The 27460-nt window shown below is 46.9% G+C and overlaps 1 protein-coding gene across 1 annotated transcript; it reads left to right on the forward strand.

The window, feature by feature from the left end:
- The first annotated feature begins 17646 nt into the window (after positions 1 to 17646).
- Positions 17647 to 22239, forward strand: LOC137359146 (probable G-protein coupled receptor 139). Its single transcript, XM_068025220.1, has 3 exons — positions 17647 to 17726; positions 17812 to 18059; positions 21344 to 22239. The coding sequence occupies exons 1-3, from the start codon at positions 17647 to 17649 to the stop codon at positions 22237 to 22239; spliced, it is 1224 nt and encodes a 407-aa protein (XP_067881321.1).
- Positions 22240 to 27460: the final 5221 nt, after the last annotated feature.

A 27460-nucleotide genomic window follows, 5' to 3' on the forward strand; every position in this document is an offset into this window, starting at 1 on the left:
ATTCTCTATGTCTTCGAGTGAGGCGAGGATTCTGAAGGTTTGAGTCAAGTTTAATATTGTTCGAACGTGAGTGAAAGAATTGCACTGAATAGAGCAGTGTGTGGGGCTGGTAGTTTAGTTGGTAGGAAGTGACATACGAGGATGCATTCATTGACGTTGACCACTTGTATAGTGCCATTAAAATTCTTGCAGCACGGACACCACATCCTTGTTGCCAGACCGGTGTCATTAACTGCCTTATGGAGGGCCTCATGGCCCAATGAGACAACGAATGTCTCGACTCCTGTCCAGTTCCTGCAACAACTCCAGTGCAGCATCCTAAAAACCGGGCATGCTGTTCACCATAACAATTTCTTCCAAAAGTTTTTCAAATGTTATCCAAGCATTTTCAGCACCTGCTGCTGCCTTTACGAGTCGCAGTCTGGGTTTAAATTGTGAAATCTTGCTTTAAATAGTGCTGACCTGGTACGAACCTGGGCTACCTGCTGAGGCACGCAATCACATCTTATTCATGGAATGCTCAGGCAGCACTAAATATGCATGCTGCCTGCATGACTTTAAACAGGCGCAGGGCCATTACTCATCGTGATTTTGCAGCAGCTTTTTCGGGAGCAGAGAGTGCGAGCGAGTGAGCAGCTGGGAAGGTCAGTTTAAAGTAAATTTAATTTCCTTTTGTTTTTGGCGGAGACCAGGGGGCTGCTGGGTAAGTAAAACCCTATATATTTGGGCCGTTTAACATAACTTGCCTTTCATTGCAGCAGCTTTTTCGGGAGCAGAGAGTGCGAGTGCGTGAGCAGCTGGGAAGGTCAGTTTAAAGTATATTTAATTTCCTTTTCTTTTTGGCGGAGACCAGGGGGCTGCTGGGTAAGTAAAACCCTATATATTTGGGGCGTTTAAAATAACTTGCCTTTCATTCCAGCAGCTTTTTCGGGAGCAGAGAGTGCGAGCGAGTGAGCAGCTGGGAAGGTCAGTTTAAAGTAAATTTAATTTCCTTTTGTTTTCGGCGGAGACCAGGGGGCTGCTGGGTAAGTAAAACCCTATATATTTGGGACGTTTAAAATAACTTGCCTTTCATTGCAGCAGCTTTTTCGAGAGCAGAGAGTGCGAGCGAGTGAGCAGCTGGGAAGGTCAGTTTAAAGCATTTTTTTTCCTTTTGTTTTCGGCGGAGACCAGGGGGCTGCTGGGTAAGTTAAACCCTATATATTGGGCCGTTTAAAATAACTTGCCTTTCATTGCAGCAGCTTTTTCGGGAGCAGAGAGTGCGAGCGCGTGAGCAGCTGGGAAGGTCAGTTTAAAGTAAATTTCATTTCCTTTTGTTTTCGGCGGAGACCAGGGGCTGCTGGGTAAGTAAAACCCTATCATATTGGGCCGTTTCTGAACCCGAGACACTACACCTGTTGTGTCTCCCACACGCCCTCCTCATCGAACAAAAAAAGGACTCAGTGGTGTGTCGATAAGGTAAGGCTTTTTCTATTTCTCTTTTTTTTTATCGTGTGATTGGTAAAAAACTTTTCGTTCCTTTTTCATTTAACTAAGTTTAAGCTTAAGATTAAAAATGGCAGGAGATCTCAGACCCGTGACATGCTCCTCTTGCTCAATTTGGGAGCTCGGGGACATGGCTGATGTCCCTGACTCCTTCACGTGCAGTAAGTGTGTCTAGCTGCAGCTCTTGTTAGACCGCATGACGGCTCTGGAGCTGCGGATGGACTCACTTTGGAGCATCCGCGATGCTGAGGAGGTCGTGCATAGCACGTTTAGTGAATTGGTCACACCGCAGATTAGGATTACTGAGGGAGAAAGGGAATGGGTGACAAAAAGGCAGAGAAAGAGCAGAAAGGCAGCGTCGGAGTCCCCTGCGGTCAACTTCCTCCACAACAGGTATACCATTTTGGATACTGTTGAGGGAGAGGGCTCACCAGGGGAAGGCAGCAGTAGCCAGGTTCATGGCACCGTGGCTGGCTCTGCTGTTCAGAAGGGCGGGAAATAGAGTGGAATGGCGATAGTTATAGGGGGTTCGATTGTAAGGGGAGTAGATAGGCGAGACTCCCGAATGGTATGTTGCCTCCCTGGTGCACGGGTCAGGGATGTCTCAGATCGGCTGCAGAACATTCTGAAGGGAGAGGGTGAACAGCCAGTTGTCGTTGTGCACATAGGCACCAATCATATAGGTAAAAAACGGGATGAGGTCCTACAAGCAGAATTTAGGGAGTTAGGAGCCAAGTTAAAAAGTAGGACCTCAGAGGTAGCAATCTCCGGATTGCTACCAGTGCCACGTGATAGTCAGAGTAGAAATGAAAGAATAGTCAGGATGAATGCGTGGCTTGAGGGAGCGGTTCAGATTTTTGGGACATTGGGACCGGTTCTGGGGGAGGTGGGACTATTACAAATTGGACGGTCTACACCTGGGCTGGACTGGAACCAATGTCCTTGGGGGTGCTTTTGCTAACGCTGTTGGGGAGGGTTTAAACTAATGTGGCAGGGGGATGGGAACCAAATGAGGTCAGTGGAGAGTAAAGATGTAGTAACTAAAGCCTGTGAGGAACTGGATAATGAAGTCAGCGTGACTAAGGGAAAGAGTAGGCAGGGAGCAGATGATGAAAGCAAAGGGACTGGTGGTCTGAGGTGTATTTGTTTTAATGCAAGAAGTGCAGTAGGTAAGGCAGATGAACTTAGGGCTTGGATTAGTACCTGGGAGTATGATGTTATTGCTATTACTGAGACTTGGTTAAGGGAAGGGCATGATTGGCAACTAAATATCCCAGGATACCGATGCTTCAGGCGGGATAGAGAGGGAGGTAAAAGGGGTGGAGGAGTTGCATTACTGGTCAAAGAGGATATCACAGCTGTGCTGAAGGAAGGCGCAATGGAGGACTCGAGCTGTGAGGCAATATGGGCAGAACTCAGAAACAGGAATGGTGCGGTAACAATGTTGAGGCTGTACTACAGGCCTCGCAACAGCGAGCGTGAGATAGAGGTACAAATATGTAAACAGATTATGGAAAGCTGTAGGAGCAACAGGGTGGTGGTGATAGAAGATTTTAATTTTCCCAACATTGACTGGGATTCACTTAATGTTAGAGGTCTAGATGGAGCAGAATTTGTCAGGAGTATCCAGGAGGGTTTTCTAGAGCAGTATGTAAATAGTCCAACTCGGGAAGGGGCCATACTGGACCTGTTGTTGGGAAATGAGCCGGGCCAGGTGGCTGACGTTTCAGTAGGGGACTACTTTGAGAATAGTGATCACAATTCCGTAAGTTTTAGAATACACATGGACAAAGACGAGAGTGGCCCTAAAGGACGAGTGCTAAATTGGGGGAAGGCCAACTATACCAAAATTCGGCAGGAGCTGGGGAATGCAGATTGGGAGCAGCTGTTTGAAGGTGAATCCACTTTTGATATGTGGGAGTATTTTAAAGAGAGGTTGATTGGCGTGCAAGAGAGACATATTCCTGTGAAAATGAAGGATCGAAATCGCAAGATTAGGGAACCATGGATGACAGGTGAAATTGTGACACTAGCTAAGAGGAAAAAGGAAGCACACATCAGGTCTAGGCGGCGGAAGAAAGACGAAGCTTTGAAAGAATATCGGGATTGTAGGCACAATCTGAAACGAGGAATTAAGAGGGCTAAAAGGGGTCATGAAATATCTTTAGCAAACAGGGTGAAGGAAAATCCCAAAGCCTTTTATTCATCTATAAGGAGCAAGAGGGTAACTAGAGAAAGGATTGGCCCACTCAAGGACAAAGGAGGAAAGTTATGCGTGGAGTCAGAGAAAATGGGTGAGATTCTAAACGAGTACTTTGCATCGGTATTCACCGAGGAGAGGGACATGACGGATGTTGAGGTTAGGGGCAGATGTTTGATTACTCTAGGTCAAGTCGGCATAAGGGGGGAGGATGTGTTGGGTATTCCAACAGGCATTAAGGTGGACAAGTCCCCAGGTTCGGATGGGATCTATCCCAGTTTACTGTGGGAAGCAAGAGAGGAAATAGTTGGGGCCTTAACAGATATCTTTGCAGCATCCTTAAACACGGGTGAGGTCCCGGAGGACTGGAGAATTGTTAATGATGTCCCATTGCTTAAGAAGGGTAGCAGGGAAAATCCATGTAATTATATACCGGTGAGCCTGACGTCAGTGGTAGGGAAGCTGCTGGAGAAGATACTGAGGGATAGGATCTATTCCCATCTGGAAGAAAATGGGCTGATCAGTGATAGGCAACATGGTTTTGTGCAGGGAAGGTCATGTCTTACCAACTTAATAGAATTCTTTGAGGAAGTGACAAAGTTGATTGATGAGGGAAGGGCTGTAGATGTCATATACATGGACTTCAGTAAGGCGTTTGATAAGGTTCCCCATGGTAGGCTGATGGAGAAAGTGAAGGCGCATGGGGTCCAAGGTGTACTAGTTAGATGGATAAAGAACAGGCTGGGCAACAGGAGACAGAGAGTAGCAGTGGAAGGGAGTTTCTCAAAATGGAGACGTGTGACCAGTGGTGTTCCACAGGGATCCGTGCTGGGACCACTGTAGTTTGCGATCTACATAAATAATTTGGAGGAAAGTATAGGTAGTCTGATTAGCAAGTTTGCAGACGACACTAAGATTGGTGGAGTAGCAGATACTGAAGGGGACTGTCAGAGAATACAGCGAATATAGATAGATTGGAGAGTTGGGCAGGGAAATGGCAGATGGGGTTCAATCAGGGCAAAAGCGAGGTGATGCATTTTGGAAGATCCAATTCATGAGTGAACTATACAGTAAATGGAAAAGTCCTGGGGAAAATTGATGTACAGAGAGTTTTGGGTGTTCAGGTCCATTGTTCCCTGAAGGTGGCAACGCAGGTCCACAGAGAGGTCAAGAAGGCATACAGAATGCATTCCTTCATCGGGCGGGGTATTGAGTACAAGAGTTGGCAGGTCATGTTACAGTTGTATAGGACTTTGGTTCGGCCACATTTGGAATACTGCGTGCAGTTCTGTCCGCCACATTAGCAAAAGGATGTGGATGCTTTGGAGAGGGTGCAGAGGAGGTTCACCAGGATGTTGCCTGGTATGGAGGGCGCTATCTATGAAGAGAGGTTGAGTAGATTAGGATTATTTTCATTAGAAAGACGGAGGTTGAGGGGGGACATGATTGAGGTGTACAAGATCATGAGAGGTATAGACAGGTTGGATAACAAGAAGCTTTTTCCCAGAGTGGGGGATTCATTTGCAAGGGGACACGAGTTCAAAGTGAAAGGGGAAAAGTTTAGGGGGGATATGCGTGGAAAGTTATTTACGCAGAGGGTGGTGGGTGCCTGGAATGCATTACCAGCGGAGGTGGTAGACGCAGGCACGATAGCGTCTTTTAAGATGTATCTAGACAGATACATGAATGGGCAGGAAGTAAAGAGATACAGACCCTTAGAAAATAGGCGACAGGTTTAGATAGAGGATCTGGATCGGCGTAGGTTTGGAGGGCCGAAGGGCTTGTTCCTGTGCTGTAATTTTCTTTGTTCTTTTTTCTTTGTTCTTTGTGATCCCCGTGCTGTTTTCAGGGACTCTGCACTTTGGCCCTCTGATGTTCCTTCTGTGACAGTATTGTGGGAGCACCTTCGCCACTCGGAATGCAGCGGCTCAAGATGGCCGACCACTGTTTACTCATGGTAACTAAGGATGTGATACTGAACCTGACCGTGTAACCCATATCATGAGAACAGACAGAAAGGAGATAAAATGGGCATATAATTAATAATTTTAATATTTGCTAATTGAAAGCAATTGAGACCTTGGATCAAGAGCAGAGCTCCACTGAATAAATTGTCAATAAAACGTGGCTGACAATGCCAATTGTACATCTGAGGTATGGACAGAATGGCTTATTTATTTCGAGATACAGCACTGAAACAGGCTCATTCCCCCACCGAGTCTGTGCCGACCATCAACCGCCCATTTATACTAATACCACATTAATCCCACATTCTTAACACATCCCCACAATTCCCCTACCACCTACTTAAACTGGGGGAAATTTATAATGGCCAATTTATCTATCAACCTGCAAGTCTTTGGCTGAGGGAGAAAATCAGAGCACCGGATGAAAACCCACACAGTTACAGGGAGAGCTTGCAAATTTCACACAGGTAGGACCCAGAATCGAACCTGGCGCGTTGGAGCTGTGAGGCTGCGGTGTTAACCACTGCGCTGCCTTGCTGTCACGGAATGACGGGATAATACAGCACTGACTGAGACCATTTGACCCATTGTACCTCTGGCAGCTCTTGAAAGAGCCAACCAATAAATTTTCTCTGCCGTTTCCATCTCCATGAAAATTCTCCCACACACGAGCACCACACTCACCTCCCCCCCCCAGCCCCCCCCCACACACAATCTACCATCGACAGAGAGAAATACAGCACTGAAACAGGCCCTTCAGCCCACCGAGTTGTGCCGACCAACAACCACCCATTTCATACTAATCCTACGTTAATACCATATTCCCTACCACATCCACACCATTCTCCTACCACCGACCTACACTAGCGGCAATTTACAATGGACAATTTACCTATCATCCTGCAAGTCTTTGGCTGTGTGAGGAAACCACAGCACCCGGCAGTAACCCACGCAGTCACAGGGAGAACTTGCAAACTCCGCAGAAGCAGTACCCAGAACTGAACCCGGGTCACTGGAGCTGTGAGGCTACGGTGCCAACCATTGCGTCACTGTGCCACCCATGCGAGCATTTATTCAGTTACCTTTTGAAAATTGCTATTGAATCTGCTTCTACCACCCTTTCGGGCAAAGCATTCCAGATCACAACAACTCATTGCAGAAAAAAAACTCTTCATCTTTCCTCAGGTTGTGTGTCAAACTCTTTAAAGTTGTGCCTGCTGGTTGTCCACCCTTTCTATGAGGGGAACCCGACTTTTCTTTTTTGCTCTATCACAACACCTGATAATATAGGCAAATCTATTAAATCTCGCATTTAAATTCTTGCTCCTTGGATAGGAATCCTGCCTTCTCCAGTACCTCCACAAAGGGTGTTCTTCCTTCCGTGATATGATGCAATACTCTCCTCACCCTCTCCAAGACCTTGACATCCTTCTTGCAGTGTGGTATCGAGAATTGTACACAATACTCCAGATGAGGCAGAATCGGTGAGTTATCAAATTTGAACATACCTTTCTTGCTTTGGTGCTCTCTGCCTCTATCCACAAAGATAAGTAACCTGCACTCGTTTGCAACCTCTCCTACCATCTTTAAGAAAAATTTTAGTTGCACACTCAGGTCTATTTTCTCCTGCACCCATATATAAGAGCACTTGTCCTAATAACGACGCCCCTGGGAACACCACTGCATACTTTCCCCCAGTTTGTACAACCGTTTACCATAGTCCTTCTCTCTGTGTCCCTTATCCAACGACATTTCCACACTGTCACTGCCTCTTTACTCCATGGGTATCATTTTTCTGTTCAAGGCAGTTAAATGGCCTATCATTGCAGAATTTCTGTCAGTCCATATACATAAATTGACCCGCTTTACACTCACAAACCCTCTCTGTTACTTATTAATGAACTCTATTGCAACCATGCTCCCTGACATGTATTAGGTACGTTTTACAAAGCCATAACTATGTTTGTCCTGGATTCTGTTCTCCAGAAATTTGCCCACCAGCGACATTGGCCTGAGTGCCTGCAGCTACAGGGTTTATTCCTCTCTCATTCCTCCCTCTGGGGGGTGGCACAGTGGCGCAGTGGTTAGCACCGCAACCTCCCAACTCCAGTAACTCGGGGTTCAGTTGTGGGTTCTGCCTTTGCAGAGTTTGCAAATTCTCCCTGTGACCGCGTGGGTTTCCGCTGGGTGCTCTGGTTTCTTCCCACAAGTAAATTGGACATCGTAAATTACCCCTTGTGAATATCGGTGGTAGGAGAATTGTGGGGATGTGGTAACACAAGGAGGAGGTGTTATCAATTTTGGAAAGTGCGAAAATAGATAAGTCCCCTGGGCCACGTGGGATTTATCCTAGGATTCTCTGGGAAGCTAGGGAGGAGATTGCAGAGCCTTTGTCCTTGATCTTCATGTCGTCATTGTCGACAGGAATAGTGCCGGAAGACTGGAGGATAGCAAATGTTGTCCCCTTGTTCAAGAAGGGGAGTAGAGACAGCCCTGGTAGTTATAGACCTGTGAGCCTTACTTCGGTTGTGGGCAAAATGTTGGAAAAGGTTATAAGAGACAGGATTTATAATCATCTTGAAAAGAATAAGTTCATTAGCGATAGTCAGCACAGTTTTGTGACGGGTAGGTCGTGCCTCACAAACCTTATTGAGTTTTTTGAGAAGGTGACCAAACAGGTGGATGAGGGTAAAGCCGTGGATGTGGTGTATATGGATTTCAGTAAGGCGTTTGATAAGGTTCCCCATGGTAGGCTATTGCTGAAAATACGGAAGTATGGGTTTGAAGGTGATTTAGAGCTTTGGATCAGAAATTGGCTAGTTGAAAGAAGACAGAGGGTGGTGGTTGATGGCAAATGTTCATCCTGGAGTTTAGTTACTAGTGGAGTACCGCAAGGATCTGTTTTGGGGCCACTGCTGTTTGTCATTTTTATAAATGACCTGGAAGAGGGTGTAGAAGGGTGGGTTAGTAAATTTGCGGAAGTCACTAAGGTCGGTGGAGTAGTGGATAGTGCCGAAGGATGTTGTAGGGTACAGAGGGACATAGATAGGCTGCAGAGCTGGGCTGAGAGATGGCAAATGGAGTTTAATGCGGAAAATGGTGAGGTGATTCACTTTTGAAGGAGTAACAGGAATGCAGAGTACTGGGCTAATGGGAAGATTCTTGGTAGTGTAGATGAACAGAGAGATCTTGGTGTCCAGGTGCATAAATCCCTGAAGGTTGCTACCCAGGTTAATAGGGCTGTTAAGAAGGCATATGGTTTGTTAGCTTTTATTAGTAGGGGGATCGAGTTTTGGAGCCACGAGGTCATGCTGCAGCTGTACAAAACTCTGGTGAGACCGCACCTGGAGTATTGCGTGCAGTTCTGGTCACCACATTATAGGAAGGATGTGGAAGCTATGGAAAGGGCGCAGAGGAGATTTACTACGATGTTGCCTGGTATGTAGGGAAAGTCTTCCGAGGAAAGGCTGAGGGACTTGAGGTTGTTTTCGTTGGAGAGAAGGAGGAGGAGAGGTGTCTTAATAGAGACATATAAGATAATCAGAGGGTTAGATAGGGTGGATAGTGAGAGTCTTTTTCCTCGGATGGTGATGGCAAACACGAGGGGACATAGCTTTAAGTTGAGGGGTGATAGATATAGGACAGATGTCGGAGGTAGTTTCTTGACTCAGAGAGTAGTAGGGTCGTGGAACACCCTGCCTGCAACAGTAGTAGATGCGCGAACTTTAAGGGCATTTAAGAGGTCATTGGATAGACATATGGATGAAAATGGAATAGTGTAGGTCAGATGGTTTCACAGGTCGGCGCAACATCGAGGGCCGAAGGGCCTGTACTGCGCTGTAATGTTCTAATTCTAATTCTAATATGGGGTTAATGCAGGATTGATATAAATGGGTGGGTGCTGGTCGGCACAGACTCGGTGGGCCGAAGAGCCTTTTTCAGCACTGTATCGCGCGCTCTCTCGCTCTTTGTATTAACCAGCAGGTAACGGTTGCACCCTCCATATCCTCTGGTACCACTACCACATCCAAGGAGAATTAAAATATTTGTTTCCCATTGCCTCCATTATTTCCACCTTTCCTTCCATCAGCAATCCTCATACATCCCATTTGAACCCGATAAGTATTATACTTTAATGTGTATAGTGCTGGATTGAAAAGGGTTAACTGAACCTGTTTGTTAAGTGAGTGTAATTAATGTTATTCTCCATTGGCCCCAGTAGTGTCTCTGGAGGTTTCTTCCTTCTATTAATAGGAGACTGCTTGCAGTGTGTTTGGCAGAATCATCTCTGGCACCAGCAGGAATCAGCTTTTCCAAAGAAAGGGAGAAGAATGATATGAATCTGAGAACAACAGATAGGAATGTTACAACAATGGATCAGAATCTGAGACCATTAGATTGGAATATTATAACAATGAGAAGGAGCTTCTCCTGGGAGTTTGACTACCTTTCTTATTATTATGATTTGCTGATATTAGATCTTCGAGTCAAGTATTCCCTTTTGGTTCTTCAAAAGATTTATTATCCAATCCTCGCTGTTGTTGGTGTCACTGGTAAGTCTCTGTGCCCAGTTATTTCGATGGTCATGCTTAGCTTTCTTATTATTTATTTTCGCCTCCTTCTGCTGTTTTTTCTCTCTGGTGTGATAAGTATCATACATTTTTGATTCTCTCCATATAACTGACGTCCCATCCCCGTGGTACAAAGGTATTAACGTTCCTCAAACACCTTCCCTAAGTCCTTGAACTCTTTCCCGAAGTGTGATTAAGGTTGTGAATAGTGGACTGTTACTTGCATGTACTTACAGAAAACACTTGATAAAGTCCCATATGGGAGACTGTAAGCTGAATCCGAATCGTGGTTAGAAAGTCAGCTCAACGGCAGGACTGTCAGCAGTAACAATAGACTCTCATTGCCAGGATGTGACTCTCAGTGTCTGTCAAATACCAGTGTTGGGGCCTTAGCCATTCACGATATTAATTAATGATTTGGTTAATGGTATAAAAGCACTTATGCAACCTTGCAAGTGATACAATGATAGGCAGCATTGCAATATAGATAGAAGGTTAATACTGCAGGATATATTGACAAATTAAGCGAATGGAGAAAACTATTCAGATTTTATTTCAATGTAGAAAAATGCGAGGTCATCCACTTTGGACGTAAAAATGATAGAGCAGGGCACTTCATTCATGTTAAAAAAGCTAGAAATTGTGAAGATGCTAAAAGATTTGGCAGTCCAGGTACATAGATCATTAAAACATCGTGAGCCGGTGGAGATAAGAATGTAAATAACATGACTAGAATTATATAATTATATCCTGAGTGTGGAATATCAGGGCGAAGAAGTCATGTTCCACCTTGACAAAACCCTGGCGAGACAACACCTGGAGTTCTGCAAGCAGTTCTGGGAACCATATGGTAGGAAGGGTAATAAAAGCAACATACTTCAGAGGCTGGAAACCTGAAATAAAAACAAAAAAAGTGCTGCTATTAGTCAGAAAGTCTGGCAGCATCTGTGAAGAGAGAGAGAGAATTAACGTTTCAAGTCTGATCGTAAATCGGAACTGACAAACGTTGGAAAGTAATTCGTTTTCAGCAAGTTAAGGGAGGCGGGGTGGGGTGGGTATGGACGTGGGGAAGAGAAGGTGTTTGATCGGGCAGATGGCAGGAAAGATTAAAAAACAAAGCTGTCCAGAGACAAAGGCAAAGATGGTGTTCATGTTTGTGGTGAAAGACAAAGCATTAGTCCAGAGGGAGTGATAGTAGCAAAATAATGTGCAGCTCTGACTTCATGAAAAACCGACACGTGGTTACAAACTGCAATTAAATATAACATAAAGGCCAGTCATGCTTGAAGCTATTCAACTCAATGTTTAGTCCACAAGGCTGCAGAGTGCCTAATCAAAAAATCAAGTGTTGCTGCTTGAGCTTGAGTTGATGTTCACTGGAAGACTGGACCGGAAGCTCAAGGACTTGCTTTCGGAATGAACAGTGATGTTCCACAACATGGTCACACAATCTGCGTTTGTTCTCTTCAATGTCTAGGAGACCCCATTGTGAGCAGTGAATACAGCATACTAAATTGAAAAAGGTACAATTAAGTCACTGCTAAACCTGGGAGGAATGTTTGGACATTGGATGGTGAGGGGAGAGGAGATAAAACGGCAGGAATTACACCTCCTGCGATTGCATAGGAAGGTGCCATGGGAAGGGACGAGGTGTCGTTGGTAATGGGGGAGTGGACCTGATTATCGTGGAGGGAACAATCCCTTCGGAATGCCGAAAGGAGAGGGGAAGGGAAGATGTGTTTGCTGGTGGCATCGCGCTGGAAGTGGCAGAATTGGCAGAGGATGAGCCTTTCGGTGTGAAGGCTACTGGGGTGGAAAGTGAGGACAAGGGAAACCCTGTCGTGGGTATTGGGGGGAGGGGAAGGGGTGAGGACAGAAGTGTGGCAAATGAGCCTGGAACGGTTGAGGGCCCTGTCAACCACATTGCAGGGGATACCTCGGTTGAGGAGAAGAGAAGACATGTCAGAAGCGCTGTTGTGGAAGGTTGCATCATCAGAGCAGTTGCGTCGGAGACAGAGTAACTGGGAGAATGTGGTGGAGTCCTTACAGGAAACAGTGGGCGAGGAGATGTAACCAAGGTAGCCGTGGCAGTCGCTGGGCTTATAATGAGTATTGATAGACAGACAGAGATGGAAACAGCAAACTCGAGGAAAGGAATAGAACTGTCGGAGATGGGCCCTGTAAAGGTGAGAGAAGGGTGGAAATTGTAGGTAAGTTGATAACCGTTCCCAGTTCTGGGCGGGTGGAGGAAACGGCACCGGTACAGTCATCAATGTATCGAAAAAGAGATGAGGGAGGAAGCCAGAGTTGGACCGGAACAAGGAATGTTCGACATATCACACAAAAAGGCAACCATAACTAGAACCCATGCCAGTACCCATGGCAACACCATTTGCTTGAAGGAAGTGAGTAGAGTTGAAGGAGATGTTCTTCAATGTGAGAACATGTTCAGCCAGGCGCAGCAGGGTGGGGGTGGATGGGGATTGGTTGGTCCGCTGTTCAAGGAAGAAGCGCAGAGCCCCCAAACTGTCCTGGTGGGGGATGGAGCTGCAGAGAGATAGGACGGCCATAGTGAAGAGGATAGGATTAGGGCCGGGACACTCGAAAATGTCAAAATGAGGTCGACCGAAAAGGCAAGGATGTAGCTGGAAAGAGACTGTACCAACAGAGAAAAGATGCAGTCAATATCGAAAGAAACAATTTCAGTGGGGCAGGAACAGGCTAAAACGATGAGGCTCCCGGGACACACCTGTTTGTGAATTTTAAGAAGGAGGTAGAAGGGGGCTGTGCAGGTTTTTACGACTATCAAGTTGGAAACTGCAGAGGGGAGATCTCCGAAGGGGATGAGGTCAATGACAGTCCTGGTGACAGTGGCTTGATTTTAGGTGATGGGGTCATGATCCACTGGGAGGTAGGAAGAAGTATCTGATAGTTGGCACTCAGACTCTGCAAGGTAGAGGTGGGTAGCCAGACAACAACAGCACCGCCCTTGTCACCCCTGCCCTCTCAAATACATTCAACACACAAAGAATAAAGAACAGTACAGCACAGGAACAAGCCATTCGGCCCTCCAAGCCTGCGCCGATCTTGATGCCTGCCTAAACTAACACCTTCTGCACTTCCGGGGCCCATATCCCTCTATTCCCTTCCTATTCATATATTTGTCAAGATGTTTCTTAAACATCGCGATCGTAACTGCTTCCCCCACCTCCCCTGGCAGCATGTTCCAGGCACTCACCACCCTCTGTGTAAATGATCTGCCTCGCACATCCCCTCTAAACTTTTCCCCTCGCACCTTTAACCTATGTTCCCTAGTAATTGACTCTTCCACCATGGGAAAAAGCTTCTGACTATCCACTCTGTCCATGCCGCTCAGAACTTTGTAAACCTCGATCATGTCGTCCCTCCACCTCCGTCATTCCAGTGAAAACAATCCGAGTTTTTCCAACCTCTCCTCATAGCTAATGCCCTCCAGACCAGGCAACATCCTGACAAACTTCCTCTGTACCCTCTCCAAAGCCTCCACGTCCTACTGGTAGTGTGGCGACCAGAATTGCACGCAACATTCTAAGTGTGGCGTAACTAAGGTTCTGTACAGCTGCAACATGACTTGCCAATTTTTACACTCTATGTCCCGACCGATGAAGGCAAGCATTCTGTACGCCGTCTTGAGTACCTTATCCACCTGCGCTGCCACATTCAGTGATCTGTGGATCTCTCTGCCTGTCAATACTCCTAAGGTTCTGCCATTTACTGTAAACCTCCCACCTGCATTAAACCTTCCAAAATGCATTACCTCACATTTGTCTGGATTAAACTCCATCTGCCCAAGTCTCCAACCGATCTATATCCTGCTGTATCCTCTGACAATCCTCATCGTTATCTGCAACTCCACCAACCTTTGTGCCGTCCGCAAAATTACTAATCAGACCAGCTACATTTTCCTCCGAATCATTTATATATACCAGAAACAGCAAAGGTCCCAGCACTTATCCCTGCGGAACACCACTCGTCACATCCCTCCATTCAGAAAAACACCTATCCACTGATGCCCTCTGTCTTCTATGACCAAGCCAGTTCTGTATCCATCTTACCAGCTCGCCTCTGATCCCGTGTGACTTCACCTTTGTTGTCTTCCCCACGCACTCCCTGCATCCCACGTCAAATGCGTAAAACCTAATTCTTTTCTAACTTGCACCAGTTCTGATGGAAGGTCACAGACCTGAAATGTTAACTCTAGTTTCTCTCTCCACAGATGCTGCCTGACATGCTGAGTAATTCCAGCACTTTGTGCTTTTATCTTAGGAATAGTACTAATAATTTCCTTCGAGGGAGTGTGGCGTAGATTTATCACAGTGCTACATCAACCCCAAAATTTAAATAACGAGCAGAGACTACACAGACTGGGGTTGTATTCTTCCCTCCAAATTACAAGGTACCAGGAAGTCCAAGATGTGAAATGGAACAGATAGTGTAGATAGAAAGAAACTGCTTCCGCTGGTTGTGAAGTCAAGGACTAGGGGCATAGTCTGAAGATCAGAGCAGATCAAACCGTTTAAAGCTAGTCTTCCATGATGTCTGTGGGCCATAAGCAGCAGGGAAAATTTATTCCACCACAATTCGTAACCTCATGGCATGGCCTATTTTTCGCTCCACTGATGCCATCAAGCCAGGCGACCAATCCTTGTTCAATCAGGAAGCCGCACGCAAGAGATAGAGAGAGCTATGCGATCTCACAATCAACTGACTAAAGCACTGCAATCCAGCCACATCCATTTGTGAACAGTGGTGCTCAATTGAACAATTAACTGGAACAGGATGTTCCGCAAATATCCCCAGGATCAACGACAGCTGAGCTTTGTGTGGATGGCAAAAAGCAAGGCAGAACGATTGCAAACATCCGCAGGCAGAAATTCCAACTGGATGATTCAATTTGGCCTCCCCTTGAGCTCCTCAAAATTACAAATGTCATTCTTCGGCCAATGCAATCCACTTCACATTACAGCAAGGAACAGCTGAATTCATTGGATGCAACAAAGACGATGGGACCTGACAATATTCTGGCTAAGGTACAGAAGACGTGTACGCATGGAATAGGGGGCGAATTTAATGAGCCCACGGACTGTACCAGTGGGCCTGGTAATGTGTCGCGTTTCCATCCAGCACATGGGCGCCCACCGCACAGCGATTACACAGCAATGGGCATTTCGCATAGGGGAGTCGCAGGTCCCCACCAGTCACGTGGCGAGGGAGGGAACAGAGTCATTGATTAGTGCCTCAGATGACTCCGGAGCATGTGCTGGTTTCATATTTAAAGGCCTGCCAGCCTTCCATTCACTCCTGCCCGGATTAATTGGCAGCTTGGTGCAGCCGACAACATTGTCCCACTACTTCCGTTACCAGCTTCAACGCCCACCACCACCCATCACCCTCCTGGGCCCACTTCCTCAACCAGGGCAAACGATGATGGGTGAGAAAGACACAGAGTGAGCCCAAGGTACAGTGATGCCTCCCTGCAGATTCATCTCCAGTCTGCAAGAGGAAAACGGGAAGTTCTCTTCACCCACAATGGCAAGAGGAGGTCCTTCCGCCTGGCCAAGCAAACCGAGATGGAGATCACAGTTAACAGCCAAGCGGTCACCCAGCACAACTGAGATCAGCTCTGGGAGAGGGTTAATGTCCTCTTGCGTTCTGTCAAGGCGACTGCTCCATGCCTTTTTGAGGAATACATGTGCCTATGCTGGAGGTTATGGGACATGGGGAGGGTAACTGTGAGATCCGGTGGCTGGTGGATAGAGTTCTGTCACATCCTCATAGGTGCATGGATTTCTGTCGGCCATAGGCTCCTTTTTAGCTCACCCCCTTACACCCTTCCCCTGACAACGAGTGCCAGCACGAGAGACATCAGATTCCCCAGGAGGGGATGAGCGGCTTAAATAGCTTAACTGCCATGCTGTTCTCTAAGCCATTCTCCACTATCTACATCCTTCCTCTTGTAGAACAAGAGTGCCCATAATTGGAGGGAGATGGCCCAGACATTCGGAAGGCGGCCAGTTCTATGTCCACTCACCTCCACTGAGGAACAGGCCTTGGAACTTGCTGGCATCTATGGCGGCCACGCTGTATCAGATGGGCAGAATGAAGTCCCGGTGCAAGAGAGTGAGGATTGCCTCCAATTGGTATGCACATCGATGTTGGAGACACACTTAACTCTTGATTGGCATCAGGAGATCTGCACAGCCTAACCAACATATATTTTCCCTCTCTCATGCAGGCAGCCATTTCCAGGAGTCTGCACGACCAACTACACAGGTGTCTGCGTCTGAGGAGAAGGATTGCTCAAATAATGCTCCATCCTATCACTCCCTTGCACCCTCTAGCAGCACACATGCTTCCATATCGGTGGCTACCTACCCTGAATTAGGATCAATATCGTAAGATGCTGAGACTGCTACACACGGGCTCCAGCATCTGGCTGAGGCTGAGACAGCCGAGTCCGCTGACATTCTGAGAACTGTGTGTGGCCAGGCTCACACTGGGCCCCAGGATGATGACAAGAATTTGGTGTCAACAACACGGGGCATACTGGAGTTGCAGAGAGGTAAGGCAACATTTGGTGGAGATGCCAGAGAGCAATTACAACCATAGGTGGACGATGAAGGGGTACATTCATGCCATGACTGTCGCCAGGATTGAGGCCGATGAGAGCAGCACTTCGTCCATCAAGAAACTGCAGACTCTCATGGAGACCTAGATCTCAAAGAAACACGCAGGACTATACACGATCGCCCAGACCATGAGCTCAATGGAGCAGTGGCAAGGCAAGAGAAGAAACAGGAGATGAAGGCTTCTGCAGCTCCTTTGCTGAGCAGGGTGGCTTGAGAGAGCCTTCAAAGGGAGGTGGGGAAGCTGACAGCCACATTTGGGGACGCAACGCAGGGCGTTGCAAATGCAGCCACTGGCTTCTCAGCCCTTCCACCAGACAGCCCTGTTCCAGTAGCTGCGGGGCCTATGGAGAGCTGTGCACCTGTCCAGGACATCCCCAGGCAGCCGGGATTTACACGCCTAAGGCAGCGACAGGATGCCCGTCAAAGTCATCACAGTCTAAGATGCAGCTTGATCAGCAGCCTACCTGAAGCCCACCTGTGCCTCTGGCAGCACACTGCATGGGACTACCCACAAACATATTAAAATAACACATAGCCACACTGTAGTTTTCAGGTGTGTAGCATATACGTTTTGTGTTAATTAATTAAAATGTCCTCTCTTCTATCATTAGGCTTCATTATCTGAAAGCCATGTACCATTATGCCTGAAGTGTGAGTTGTTGACCTCCCCTTCCCCCTTCGGGCTATGCCAATAATGCCACTGCCCTCGGTACCATGCCAATGTAGTGACATCCCTCATTAACATCTTCTCTCCCATGGGCACTCGCATCCATTACATCCGCTCACAGGAGTGTGACCACAAATGGACAGAAAGCAAAAGAGTTGATGCATTACAGTAAACTGGTATTTCACTCCCTGTGAATGGACATAGGATGGCTGCAAACGAGCTGATATGAGATTGTCCCTTGCCTCCTTTGCAGTTCGCTCAACCCATCTGGCCTCCTGCCTAGGATCCATATTCTCGGCGCAATCACTGATGGACCTCAGAGCCCAACCTTGATGATGACCCGCCCGCTGCTTCAGCAGTGTGAGCAAACAGACCCGTTACACATGTCAACCATGTACTGCGCCATACCCCCAAACCAACACATAGCATCCAGGCACAGCATCAAAAACCCCGAAAACTGTTGCAAACCCCCAGGACCTTTAACACTTTGCAAAGCCCACGGTACCCTGTTCAACTTCAGTACCCCAGACCACCTAGCACAGCCCCCAGTACCCCAGACCCCCTTTCAGTGACCCCGGTGCTCAAGACGTTCTTGAAGAGGGTGGAGCACTGCAGTCCCATAGCAAACTCCAAATCCCACTGTTCACCTAAACAGCAATGCTCCAGGCAGTCTACAGATCACAGCAACGTGTCTCTCTCCTCAGTGCCGCCAGGTTTTACTGGTCTGCTGTTTGGAGGTCCTTCCGTGGCACCCGCCGTTCGCTGAAAAGCATTGTGGTGCAAATGCCGCCATTGTGTTTTCCCAACACTGACAAAAACTGGAACTGACGTCAGTGTGTCAGATTTCTGGGTGGACGAAATTTTTGAAATTCTCCAACCATCTTCCCCACCCTCCAACCACTCCTCCTCCCACTCCCCCGACCCCCAACGCCACCATGCCCGCCCTTGACCACCACAAAGTTTTGCCTAGTTGCCCATTAGCCAAAATGAACGCTGGCATCTCCCCGACAACGTGGAAATGTGTCCAAATATGTCCTGTTTACAAAACGCAGGATAGATCTAACCTGGCTAATTACCATATCATTAGTCTATTCTTAATCAGCAATAGCCTGCTAGAAGGTGTCGTCAACAGTGCTATCAAATGGCATTTAGTCAGCAGTAACTCGCTTGCAGATGCTCAATTTTGATTACCCAAAGGCCACTCGGCTGCAGACCTCATTATGGCCTTGCTCCAAACACGGGCAAAATAGATAAAGCAAAAGGCGAGGTCAGAGTGGTTGCCCTTGACAATAAGGCAGCATTTGATCGACGGTGGCATCAAGGAATCCGAACTACATCAAGGAGAAACTTTCTTCTGGATGGAGTCACACTGTGAACAAAAGAAGATGGTATCGGTAGTTGGAGGCTAATAGTCTGGATATTGCAGCTGGTGATTCTCAGGGTTCATCAATGACCTTTCCTCCATCATAAGGATTGAAGTTGAGGTTTCTGCTGATAGTTGCATAGTGTTCAGTACCATTTGCAACTCCTCAGGTATGGAAATAATCCGTTCTCACATGTAACAGGGACTGGATAATATTTAGGCTTGGGTTAAGATGAAGCAATAACATTCGTGCCCCACAGGTGCCAGGTAGTGAAAATATCCAACAACAGAAAATCCATCCATCCCCCCTTGACATTCAACGCCATTATCATCCCTGAATTCCACAACATCAACACACTGAGGATTATCCTCAGCCAGAAAGTTAACTGTGCCAGCCGTATAAGTACTGCAATGACGAGAGCAAGTTAAATGTTGGGAAATCTGCAGCGTGTAACTCATTTCCCTTACTCGCCAAAGCACGTCCAGCATTTTCAAGGCACACGTTAGGAGTGTGCTGGAATGATCTGTACTTTCCTGCTTGAGTGCAGCTGCAACAACATACAAGAGGTGTAATACAATTCAAGACAAGCACCCCAATTGATCGGTACCCTTCAGGCAGCGTGTTCCAGATTCCAATCACCCTTTGGATGAAAAGGATTTTCCTCAAGTCCACTCTGAAACTGCTGCCCCTTAGCTTTAACTTATGCCTCTTGGGTATGGACACCTCTGTTAAGGGAAAACCCTATCTATGCCTCTCATAATTTTTTATATATGAATCAGGCCCCCTCCTCAGTCTTCTACACTCCACGAAAAACAACCCTAGCCTATCCAGTCTCTGTTCATAGCTGAAATTCTCCAGCCCAGGCAACACCCTGGTGAATCTCCTCGGTACCCTCTCCAGTGGAATCACATTCTTCCTATAGTGTGGCGACGAGAACTGTACAGAGTACTGCAGCTGTGGTCTAACTAGCGTTTTGTACAGCTCCATCATAACCTCGCTGCTCTTATGTTCTATGCCTCATCTAATAAAGGCAGGTAACCCATATACCTACCATATCAACCTGTGCTGCTGCCTTCAGTGATCTATGGACAAGTACACCCAAGGTCCCTCTGGCCGTCTGTAGTTTCCAGGGTCCTACCATCCATTGTATATTCCCTTATCCTCCCAAAATGCATCACCTCACACTTCTCAGGATTAAATTCCATTTGCCACTGCTCCACTCATCTTACCAGCCCATCTGTATCGTTCTGTAATCTAAGGTTTTCCTCCTTACTATTTACGGCACCGGCAATTTTCGTGTCATCTGCGAACTTACTGATAATAACTCTTAAATTCAAGTCGAAATCATTGAGGTACACGGCAAACAGTAAGGGTCCCAGTACCGATTCCTGCAGTACACCACTGGTTAGAGGCTTCCAATCGTAAAAAACAACCCTCGGACCATCACCCTCTGCCTCCTGCCAGTCAGACAATTTTGGATCCAATTTGCTAAATTTCCGTGAATCCCATGGGCTCTTACCTTCTTGAGCAATCTCCCATGCGGGGCCTTATCACGTTCTGAAGTTCATGTAGACTACATCAACTGCTTTACCCTCATCGACACACCTCCTCGAATAATTCTATAACATTTATTCGACATGATCTCCCGCTGACAAAGCCATGCTGACTATCCTTCATTAAGCCCTGCCTCTCCAAGTGGAGATTAATCCTATCCCTCAGATTTTTTCCAATTAGTTTCCCTACCACTGATGATAGACACACTGGCCTGCAATTACCTTTTTTTTTATTCCTGCTACCCTTCTTGAATAATGGTGCCACATTCGCTGTCCTACAGTCCCTTAGCAGTTCTCCTGTGGCCAGAGAGGTTTTGAAAATTTGTGTCAGAGCCGATGCAATCTCCAACACTTCCTCACATAGCAGCCTGGTATACATATCATCTGGGTATGGAATGTATCCAGTTTTAAGGCCACTAAAACCTCTAATACCTCCTCCCTTTCAATGCCAATTTGTTGCAGTATATTGCATACCCCCTCCCTGATCGCTATACCGCCTTCTCCACAGTCAACACAGATGAAATGCAATTATTTAAAACCTCACCTACGTCCCCTGGCTCCTTACGCAGATTGCCACTTTGGTCCTTAATTGGCCCTCTTCTTTCCATGGTCATGCTCTTGCCCTTAATACACTTATAAAACACCTTGGGAGTTTCCTTTATCTTGTCCACCCGTTATTTTTCATGCGCCCTCAACGGTTTCCTAATTACTTTTTTAAGGGACCCCCGACAGTTTCACATGTACAATCACTTCAGTATATCACTGGACACAGTAACACATCTGCTAATCTAAATACATAAACATTCAAGCTGGAGCAGTCGCTCAGAGCCTGATGTATAATTTCCCTGTCAATTTCACTTTCTCACAGTTAACTTGCTGACGATTGGGATCCTGTCACGTGGAAAGTGTGGTCTCTCCAAATGTGTCACTCGCTACCTGGTGGCCATGGCAGCAGCGGATCTACTGGTCATTATCATCGACCTGATATTGCGGCAGATACCAATTCGTTTTCGGGATTCATTTATCTTCCTTTATTACATCCGTGTGTGTAATATCCACGCCATCCTGCTTTATGCAGCCACGGACTGTTCTGTCTGGTTCACAGTTGCTTTCACCTTTGATCGATTTGTGGCTATTTGTTGCCGAAAGCTAAAAACTAGATATTGCACTGAGAAAACTGCAGATATGATACTTGGAGCAGTGACTTTGCTGAGCAGTTTAAAGGACATCACCTGGTATTTTCTGGAATCAGATAAGTATAGGCTTGGGAATACCCCTTGGTTTTGTCGTAGAAAATCACATGTTATGTTTTCATCAGTCTGGGGTACAATCGCGTTCCTTTATAGCTTTCTACCACCAGGGTTTGCATTTGTTTTGATTCTGATGCTCAATGCTTTTACTGTCAGACACATTGTATGTGCCAGCAGAGCTCGAAGGCGACTCCGGGCTCGCAGCAGTCTGGACAACCCAAAAGACCCAGAAATGAAGAGTGGAAGGAAATCCATAATTTTGCTGTTTTTCATCTCGGCCAATTTTATGCTGTTATGGTCAGAGTTAATGGTGTATTCCATGTGGCAACGGATGTGGTGGTTAGATTATAATTCTGTTATTCTACCTGCATTTGTCAAAGAAATGGGCTTCATGCTGCAGCTGCTGAGTTGCTGCACAAACACTGTGATTTACGTTGTGACCCAGACTCAGTTCAGAGAGCAGTTGAAGAATGTGCTGAAATATCCCTTTTCCCCAATTATTAAAAATAAATAAATAAATAAACGATGAGAGCTACTGGAGACATTTCAGCACCTGAACGCAATGCTGTCTCAAATTCTAAGAACATATGAAGACAAGAGATAGCAGTAGATCAAACAGCCCGTCGTACCTGCTGCACCCCATTCAACACGATCACAGCTGTACTACTGTCCCAACTCCAATTTCCTGTCTGCTTCCCAAATCCCTTCATTCCCTGAAAGAGAAAACAAGATCTGTCTATCACATCCTTAAATACACTAAATTATGGAGTATCCAGGCCCTCTGAGTTAGCCAATTTCACGGATTCACAAATCTTTGAGAGAAGAGTGTTGTTCCTCGTCTCAGGGCTGAAACATTGACCCCTTATCTTGAGGCTGTATTCCTGTGTTCTAGATTCCCCAGCCATGGAAAACAACGTCTCTGAATTTACCCTGTCTAGCCCTTCAGATTCTTGTACGTTTCACTGAGAAACCACGCATTCTTCCTAGCTTCTGAGAGTATAGGCCCAATGTGCCCAGCCTCCCATAATGGGACAATCTCCTCATCCCAGGAACCAATATGGCAAAACATTGCTGAACTGCCTCCAGTGCAAGTATATCTTACTTAACTATGGGGTCAAAACTGCACACAGTAATCCATGTGTAGCCTCAACAAAGCCCTGTATATTTGCAGAAGGAATTCCTTATTCCTGTTCTCGACGCCCTTTCAATAAAGGCCAACATACTCTTTGACTTCCTAATTTCTAATAACTCTCTGAACATCAGCATTTAAAAGTCAACTGCCTTTAAAAAGAAAAATCTTTATTTTTCTGTTCTTACTGCCAAAGTCGGCAACCTCACACTTCGAAACTTTATAACCCATCGTTCACATTGTTGCCCATTCACTTCAACTGTTTATATTTATTTATTGCCTCTTTGGCTTCACCTCACATTTTACATTGCCACCGAGCCTAGTATCATAAGAAAACTTGATGCATTGCTCTTTCTCCATTCACTTAGCTCATTAATATAGAATGTAAACAGCTGGGACCACAGCAATGATCGTTGTGACACTCCAAGAGTTGCAGCCTGACCACTTTAAAATGCCCTGTTTGTCTCTAAGTTCTGCTTTCTGTCTATAAAGCAATCCTTGTTACATGTTAACATATCGCCCCAACTCCAAGCGCCTTTATGTTTTGTGTTAGCCTTTGTGTGGCCCCTTATGAAGATCCGTTTGGAAATCCAATTACATGACATTTACTCGTTCCCCTTTATCTAGCACAATGCCTGGTTTTGTTTGCCCTTTCCTGGTGAGTTGGTCGGACTCAGTGCCACTCCTGCTGGAAAAAACAGAGACCTGCTTTAATTAGCCCTTTCCTGGTGTGTGAGTGGGACTGAGTACCACTCCAGCTGGGCTTAAAACATGCCTGTTATGAATTGGCCCTTTCCTGCTTTGCGAGTGCGACTCAGTACCACTCCAGCTGGGATTAACACAGGCCTGGTTTTATTTGGCCCTTTCCTGGTGATTGAGTTGGACTCAGTACCACTCCAGCTGACATTAGCACTGGTCAGGTATGGGGTTGCCCATTCTTGGTGTCTGAGTGAGACGCAGTACCATTCCAGCCGGAACTTACACGTGCCTTGTTTGAACTGGACTTTTCCTATTGTTTGACTGACACTGTACCACTCCGCATGGGATTAACACTGGCCTGCTTTGTTTGGCCATTTCTTGGTGGATGAGTTAGACTTAGTGACACTCCAGCTGGTATGAGGTCGCCCTTTCCTGTTTTCTGCGTGGGTCTGAGTACCATACCAGCTGGAATTAACACAGACCTGTTTTCAGTTGGCCCTTTCCTGGTGTATGCCTGGGACTCATACCTTTCAGGATGGGGATAACACAGACCTGGTTTGATTTGGCCCTTGCCTGGTGTGTGAGTGGACCTCAGTACTACTCCAGATGGTATTAACACTAGCCTGGTTTGATTGGCCCTTTCCTGGTGTATGACTGGGAGTCAGTAGCACTCAAACTGGGAGTAACACAGGCCTAGTTGGAATTAGCCTTTCCTGTTATTTGACACGACTCTGTACCACTCCACATGGGACTCACACTGGCCTGCTTTGTTTGGGGCGACACAATGGCACAGTGGTTAGCACCGCAGCCTCACAGCTCCAGTGCCCGGGTTTAGTTCTGGGTACTGCCTGTGATGAGTTTGCACGTTCTCCCTGTGACCACGTGGGTTTCCGCCGGGTGCTCCGGTTTCCTCCCACAGCCAAAGACTTGCAGGTTGATAGTAAATTGCCCCTAGTGTAGGTAGGTGGTGGGAGAAAGGTGGGGATGTGTTAGGGAACATGGGATTAATGTAGAATTTGTATAAATGGGTGGTTGTTGGTCGGCACAGCCTCGGTGGACTGAAGGGCCTGTTTCAGTGATGTATCTCCGTAGAAAAAACACAGACATGGGTTTAATTGGCTCTTTTCTGGAGTGTGAATGAGGCTCAGTACCGCTCCAATTAGGATTAACACCGAGCTGGATTGAATTGTTCCTTTCCTGGTGTGTGAGTGGGACTCAGTGCCACTCCACCTGGGGTTAAACTGGCATGGTTTGAATTGTCCCTCTCCTGTTGTGTGTCCGGGACTCAGTTCCACTCCAGCTCTGATAACACTGCCCTGGTAATAATTAGCACTTTTCTAGTGTGTGAGTTGGACTCAGTACCACTGCAGCTGGGATTATCACAGGCCGGGTTTGAATTGGCCCGTTGCTTCTGAGTGTGCTGGAACCAGAACCACTCCAGCTGGCATTAACACAGGCCTGCTTTGAATTGGCGCCTTCCTGTTATTTGAAATGATTCAGTACCATTCCAGCTGGCATTAACATTGTCCTGGTTTAATTAGCCGTTTCCTGGTGTGTGGCTGGGACTCAGTTCCACTCCAACTGGGGGTATGAATAGATCTGGATTGAATTGGCTCTTTTCTATTGAGTAAGTTGGATTTAGTACCACTCCAGCCGGGGTTAACGCATGCCATGTATGAATTGGCCGTTTCCTGGTCTGTGACCAGGACTCAATACCACACCAGCTGTGATAAAACACAGATCTGGATTGCATTGGCTCTTTCCTGGTGAGTGCGTTGGACTCAGTACAACTCCAGATGGGATTAACGCATGCCTGGTATGCTTTGGCTCTTTTCTGGTGTCTGAGTGCGACTGAGGATCACTCAAGATGGGATTAACACAGGCCTGATATGTATTGACTATTTCCTGTGGTGTGAACTCAGTACCGCTCCAGTTCTAACTAAAACAGAGCTAGTAAGAATTGGCCCTTTCCTGGTCTGTGACTGTGGCTCAGTGCCACTCAAACTGGGATGAACACAGGCCTGCTTTGAATTGGCCCTTTCCAGTGGTGTGAATGGGATTCGGTACCACTCCAGCTGGAATTAACAAAGGCTTGGTTTGAATTGCCCCTTTCCTGGTGTATGAATGGGACTCAGGAGAACTCGATCTGGCATTAACACAGGTCAGAATTGAATTGGTTCTTTCCTGGTGTGTGACTCTGGCCCAGTCAACTCCAGATGGGATTAACAAAGGCCTGGTATTAATTGGCACGTTCCTGCTGTGTGATTGGGACTCAGTACCATTCCAGCAGTATCAACACAGGCCCTGCTTTGAATTGGCCCTTTCCGGTGGTGTGAATAGGATTCAGTACCACTCCAGCTGGGATTAACATTGGTCTGGTTGGATTGGCCGTTTCCTGCTGTGTGACCGGGACTCATTACCACATCAGCTGTGATAAAATACAGATCTGGATTGCATTGGCTCTTTCCTGGTGAGTGAGTTGGACTCAGTACAACGCCAGATGGTGATAACGCATGCCTGGTATGAATTGGCCCTTTCCTGGTGTGTGAGTGTGACTCAGCACCACTCCAGCATGGATTAACAGAAGCCTGGTTTGTATTGGCTATTTCCTGGAGTGTGCGTGGAACTCAATACCACTCCAGCAACTATTAATATTGGCTTGCTTCGAATTGGCCATTGATTTATGAGTGAATTGGACTCAGCACAACTCCAGATGGGATTAACATAGGCCTGTTTTCAACAGGCTCTTTTCTTGTATGAGATTGTGAACCTGTACCACTCCTTAGGGGAACAACAGGCCTGGTTTGGAGTGGTTATATCCTGGTGTATGAGTTGGACTCAGTATCACTCCACCTGTGATTAACACGGCAATGGTGTTAATTGGCTCTTTCCTGATATGTGAGTGCTATTCAATACAATTCCCGGTGGGATTAACACAGCACTGCTCTGGTTCCGTTTTCGGAATCGTGAGTGGGGCTCAGCACCACCCCAGCTGGGATAAGACAGGCCGGGTTTGAATTGACCCTTTCTCGGGCTATGTGTTGCACACAATACCAATCCAGCTAGGATTAACCCAGAGAAATACAACGTTCCTCAGACTGCTACTATCGCCGCATCCTGAGATCAACACTCAATGCTATGCGCCGCCCCATGCACACACTGGACCTCTCTCGCCAGAAGCACCGCCTCACCTTATCTCAAAGCTGTTCGACTCCGCAGTTTCATTTCATCTTTCGTCTCATCCGACGCATGAACAAAAAACTGTTTTTCTTCCTTTCAGGTGTTAAGGAACGCAAACTCCAGCAGCTGATGGGGACGAATGCCCCTCCAGATCCTCCTTCTGCTTCACTTCTCTCTGACCCCACACCTTCTGATCTGACCCATTGCCGTGTATTCACTATACCCTCTGACCTCCCCCTCTCTGATGCTGAGCGTTCTGTACTCAGCAAAGGTCTCAGTTTTATCCCCTTACGCCACCACCTCAATGAATTTCGCGCTCGGCATGATGTTGAGCTCTTCTTCCATCACCTCCGCCTCCGGGCTCACTTCTTTGACCAGGGGTCTTCCCCCAACCAGCAGACCATTCACCCGCCTCCAGCATTCTCCCTCGACATGGACCCCTCCCCCTGGCCTCTTACCCGCTCTTGATCTCTTCATGGAAAACTGTCGACAAGACATTGGTCATCTCAATTTCTCTGCCCACTTCACTCACTCTAACCTGTCCCACTCTGAACGTGAGGCACTCCGTTATCTCAGGTCTAACCCCGACATGGTCATCAAACCTGCAGACAAGGGTGGTGCTGTTGCCGTATGGCATACCGACCTCAACCTTGCAGAAGCTCAACGCCAACTCACGGACACTTCTTCCTACCTCCCTCTGGACCATGACCCCACCACCGAACATCAA

Source organism: Heterodontus francisci, unplaced genomic scaffold, assembly GCF_036365525.1.
Source record: "Heterodontus francisci isolate sHetFra1 unplaced genomic scaffold, sHetFra1.hap1 HAP1_SCAFFOLD_54, whole genome shotgun sequence".
NCBI lineage: Eukaryota > Metazoa > Chordata > Chondrichthyes > Heterodontiformes > Heterodontidae > Heterodontus > Heterodontus francisci.

Excerpts from the sequence above, each read along its gene's own strand:
- LOC137359146 (XM_068025220.1), top strand. The coding sequence starts at position 17,647 with ATGGGCACTCGCATCCATTACATCCGCTCACAGGAGTGTGACCACAAA. Across the intron at positions 17,727-17,811 it reads AAAAGAGTTGATGCATTACA|TTCGCTCAACCCATCTGGCC; the intron begins GTAAACTGGTAT and ends CCTCCTTTGCAG. Across the intron at positions 18,060-21,343 it reads AACACTTTGCAAAGCCCACG|TTAACTTGCTGACGATTGGG; the intron begins GTACCCTGTTCA and ends ACTTTCTCACAG.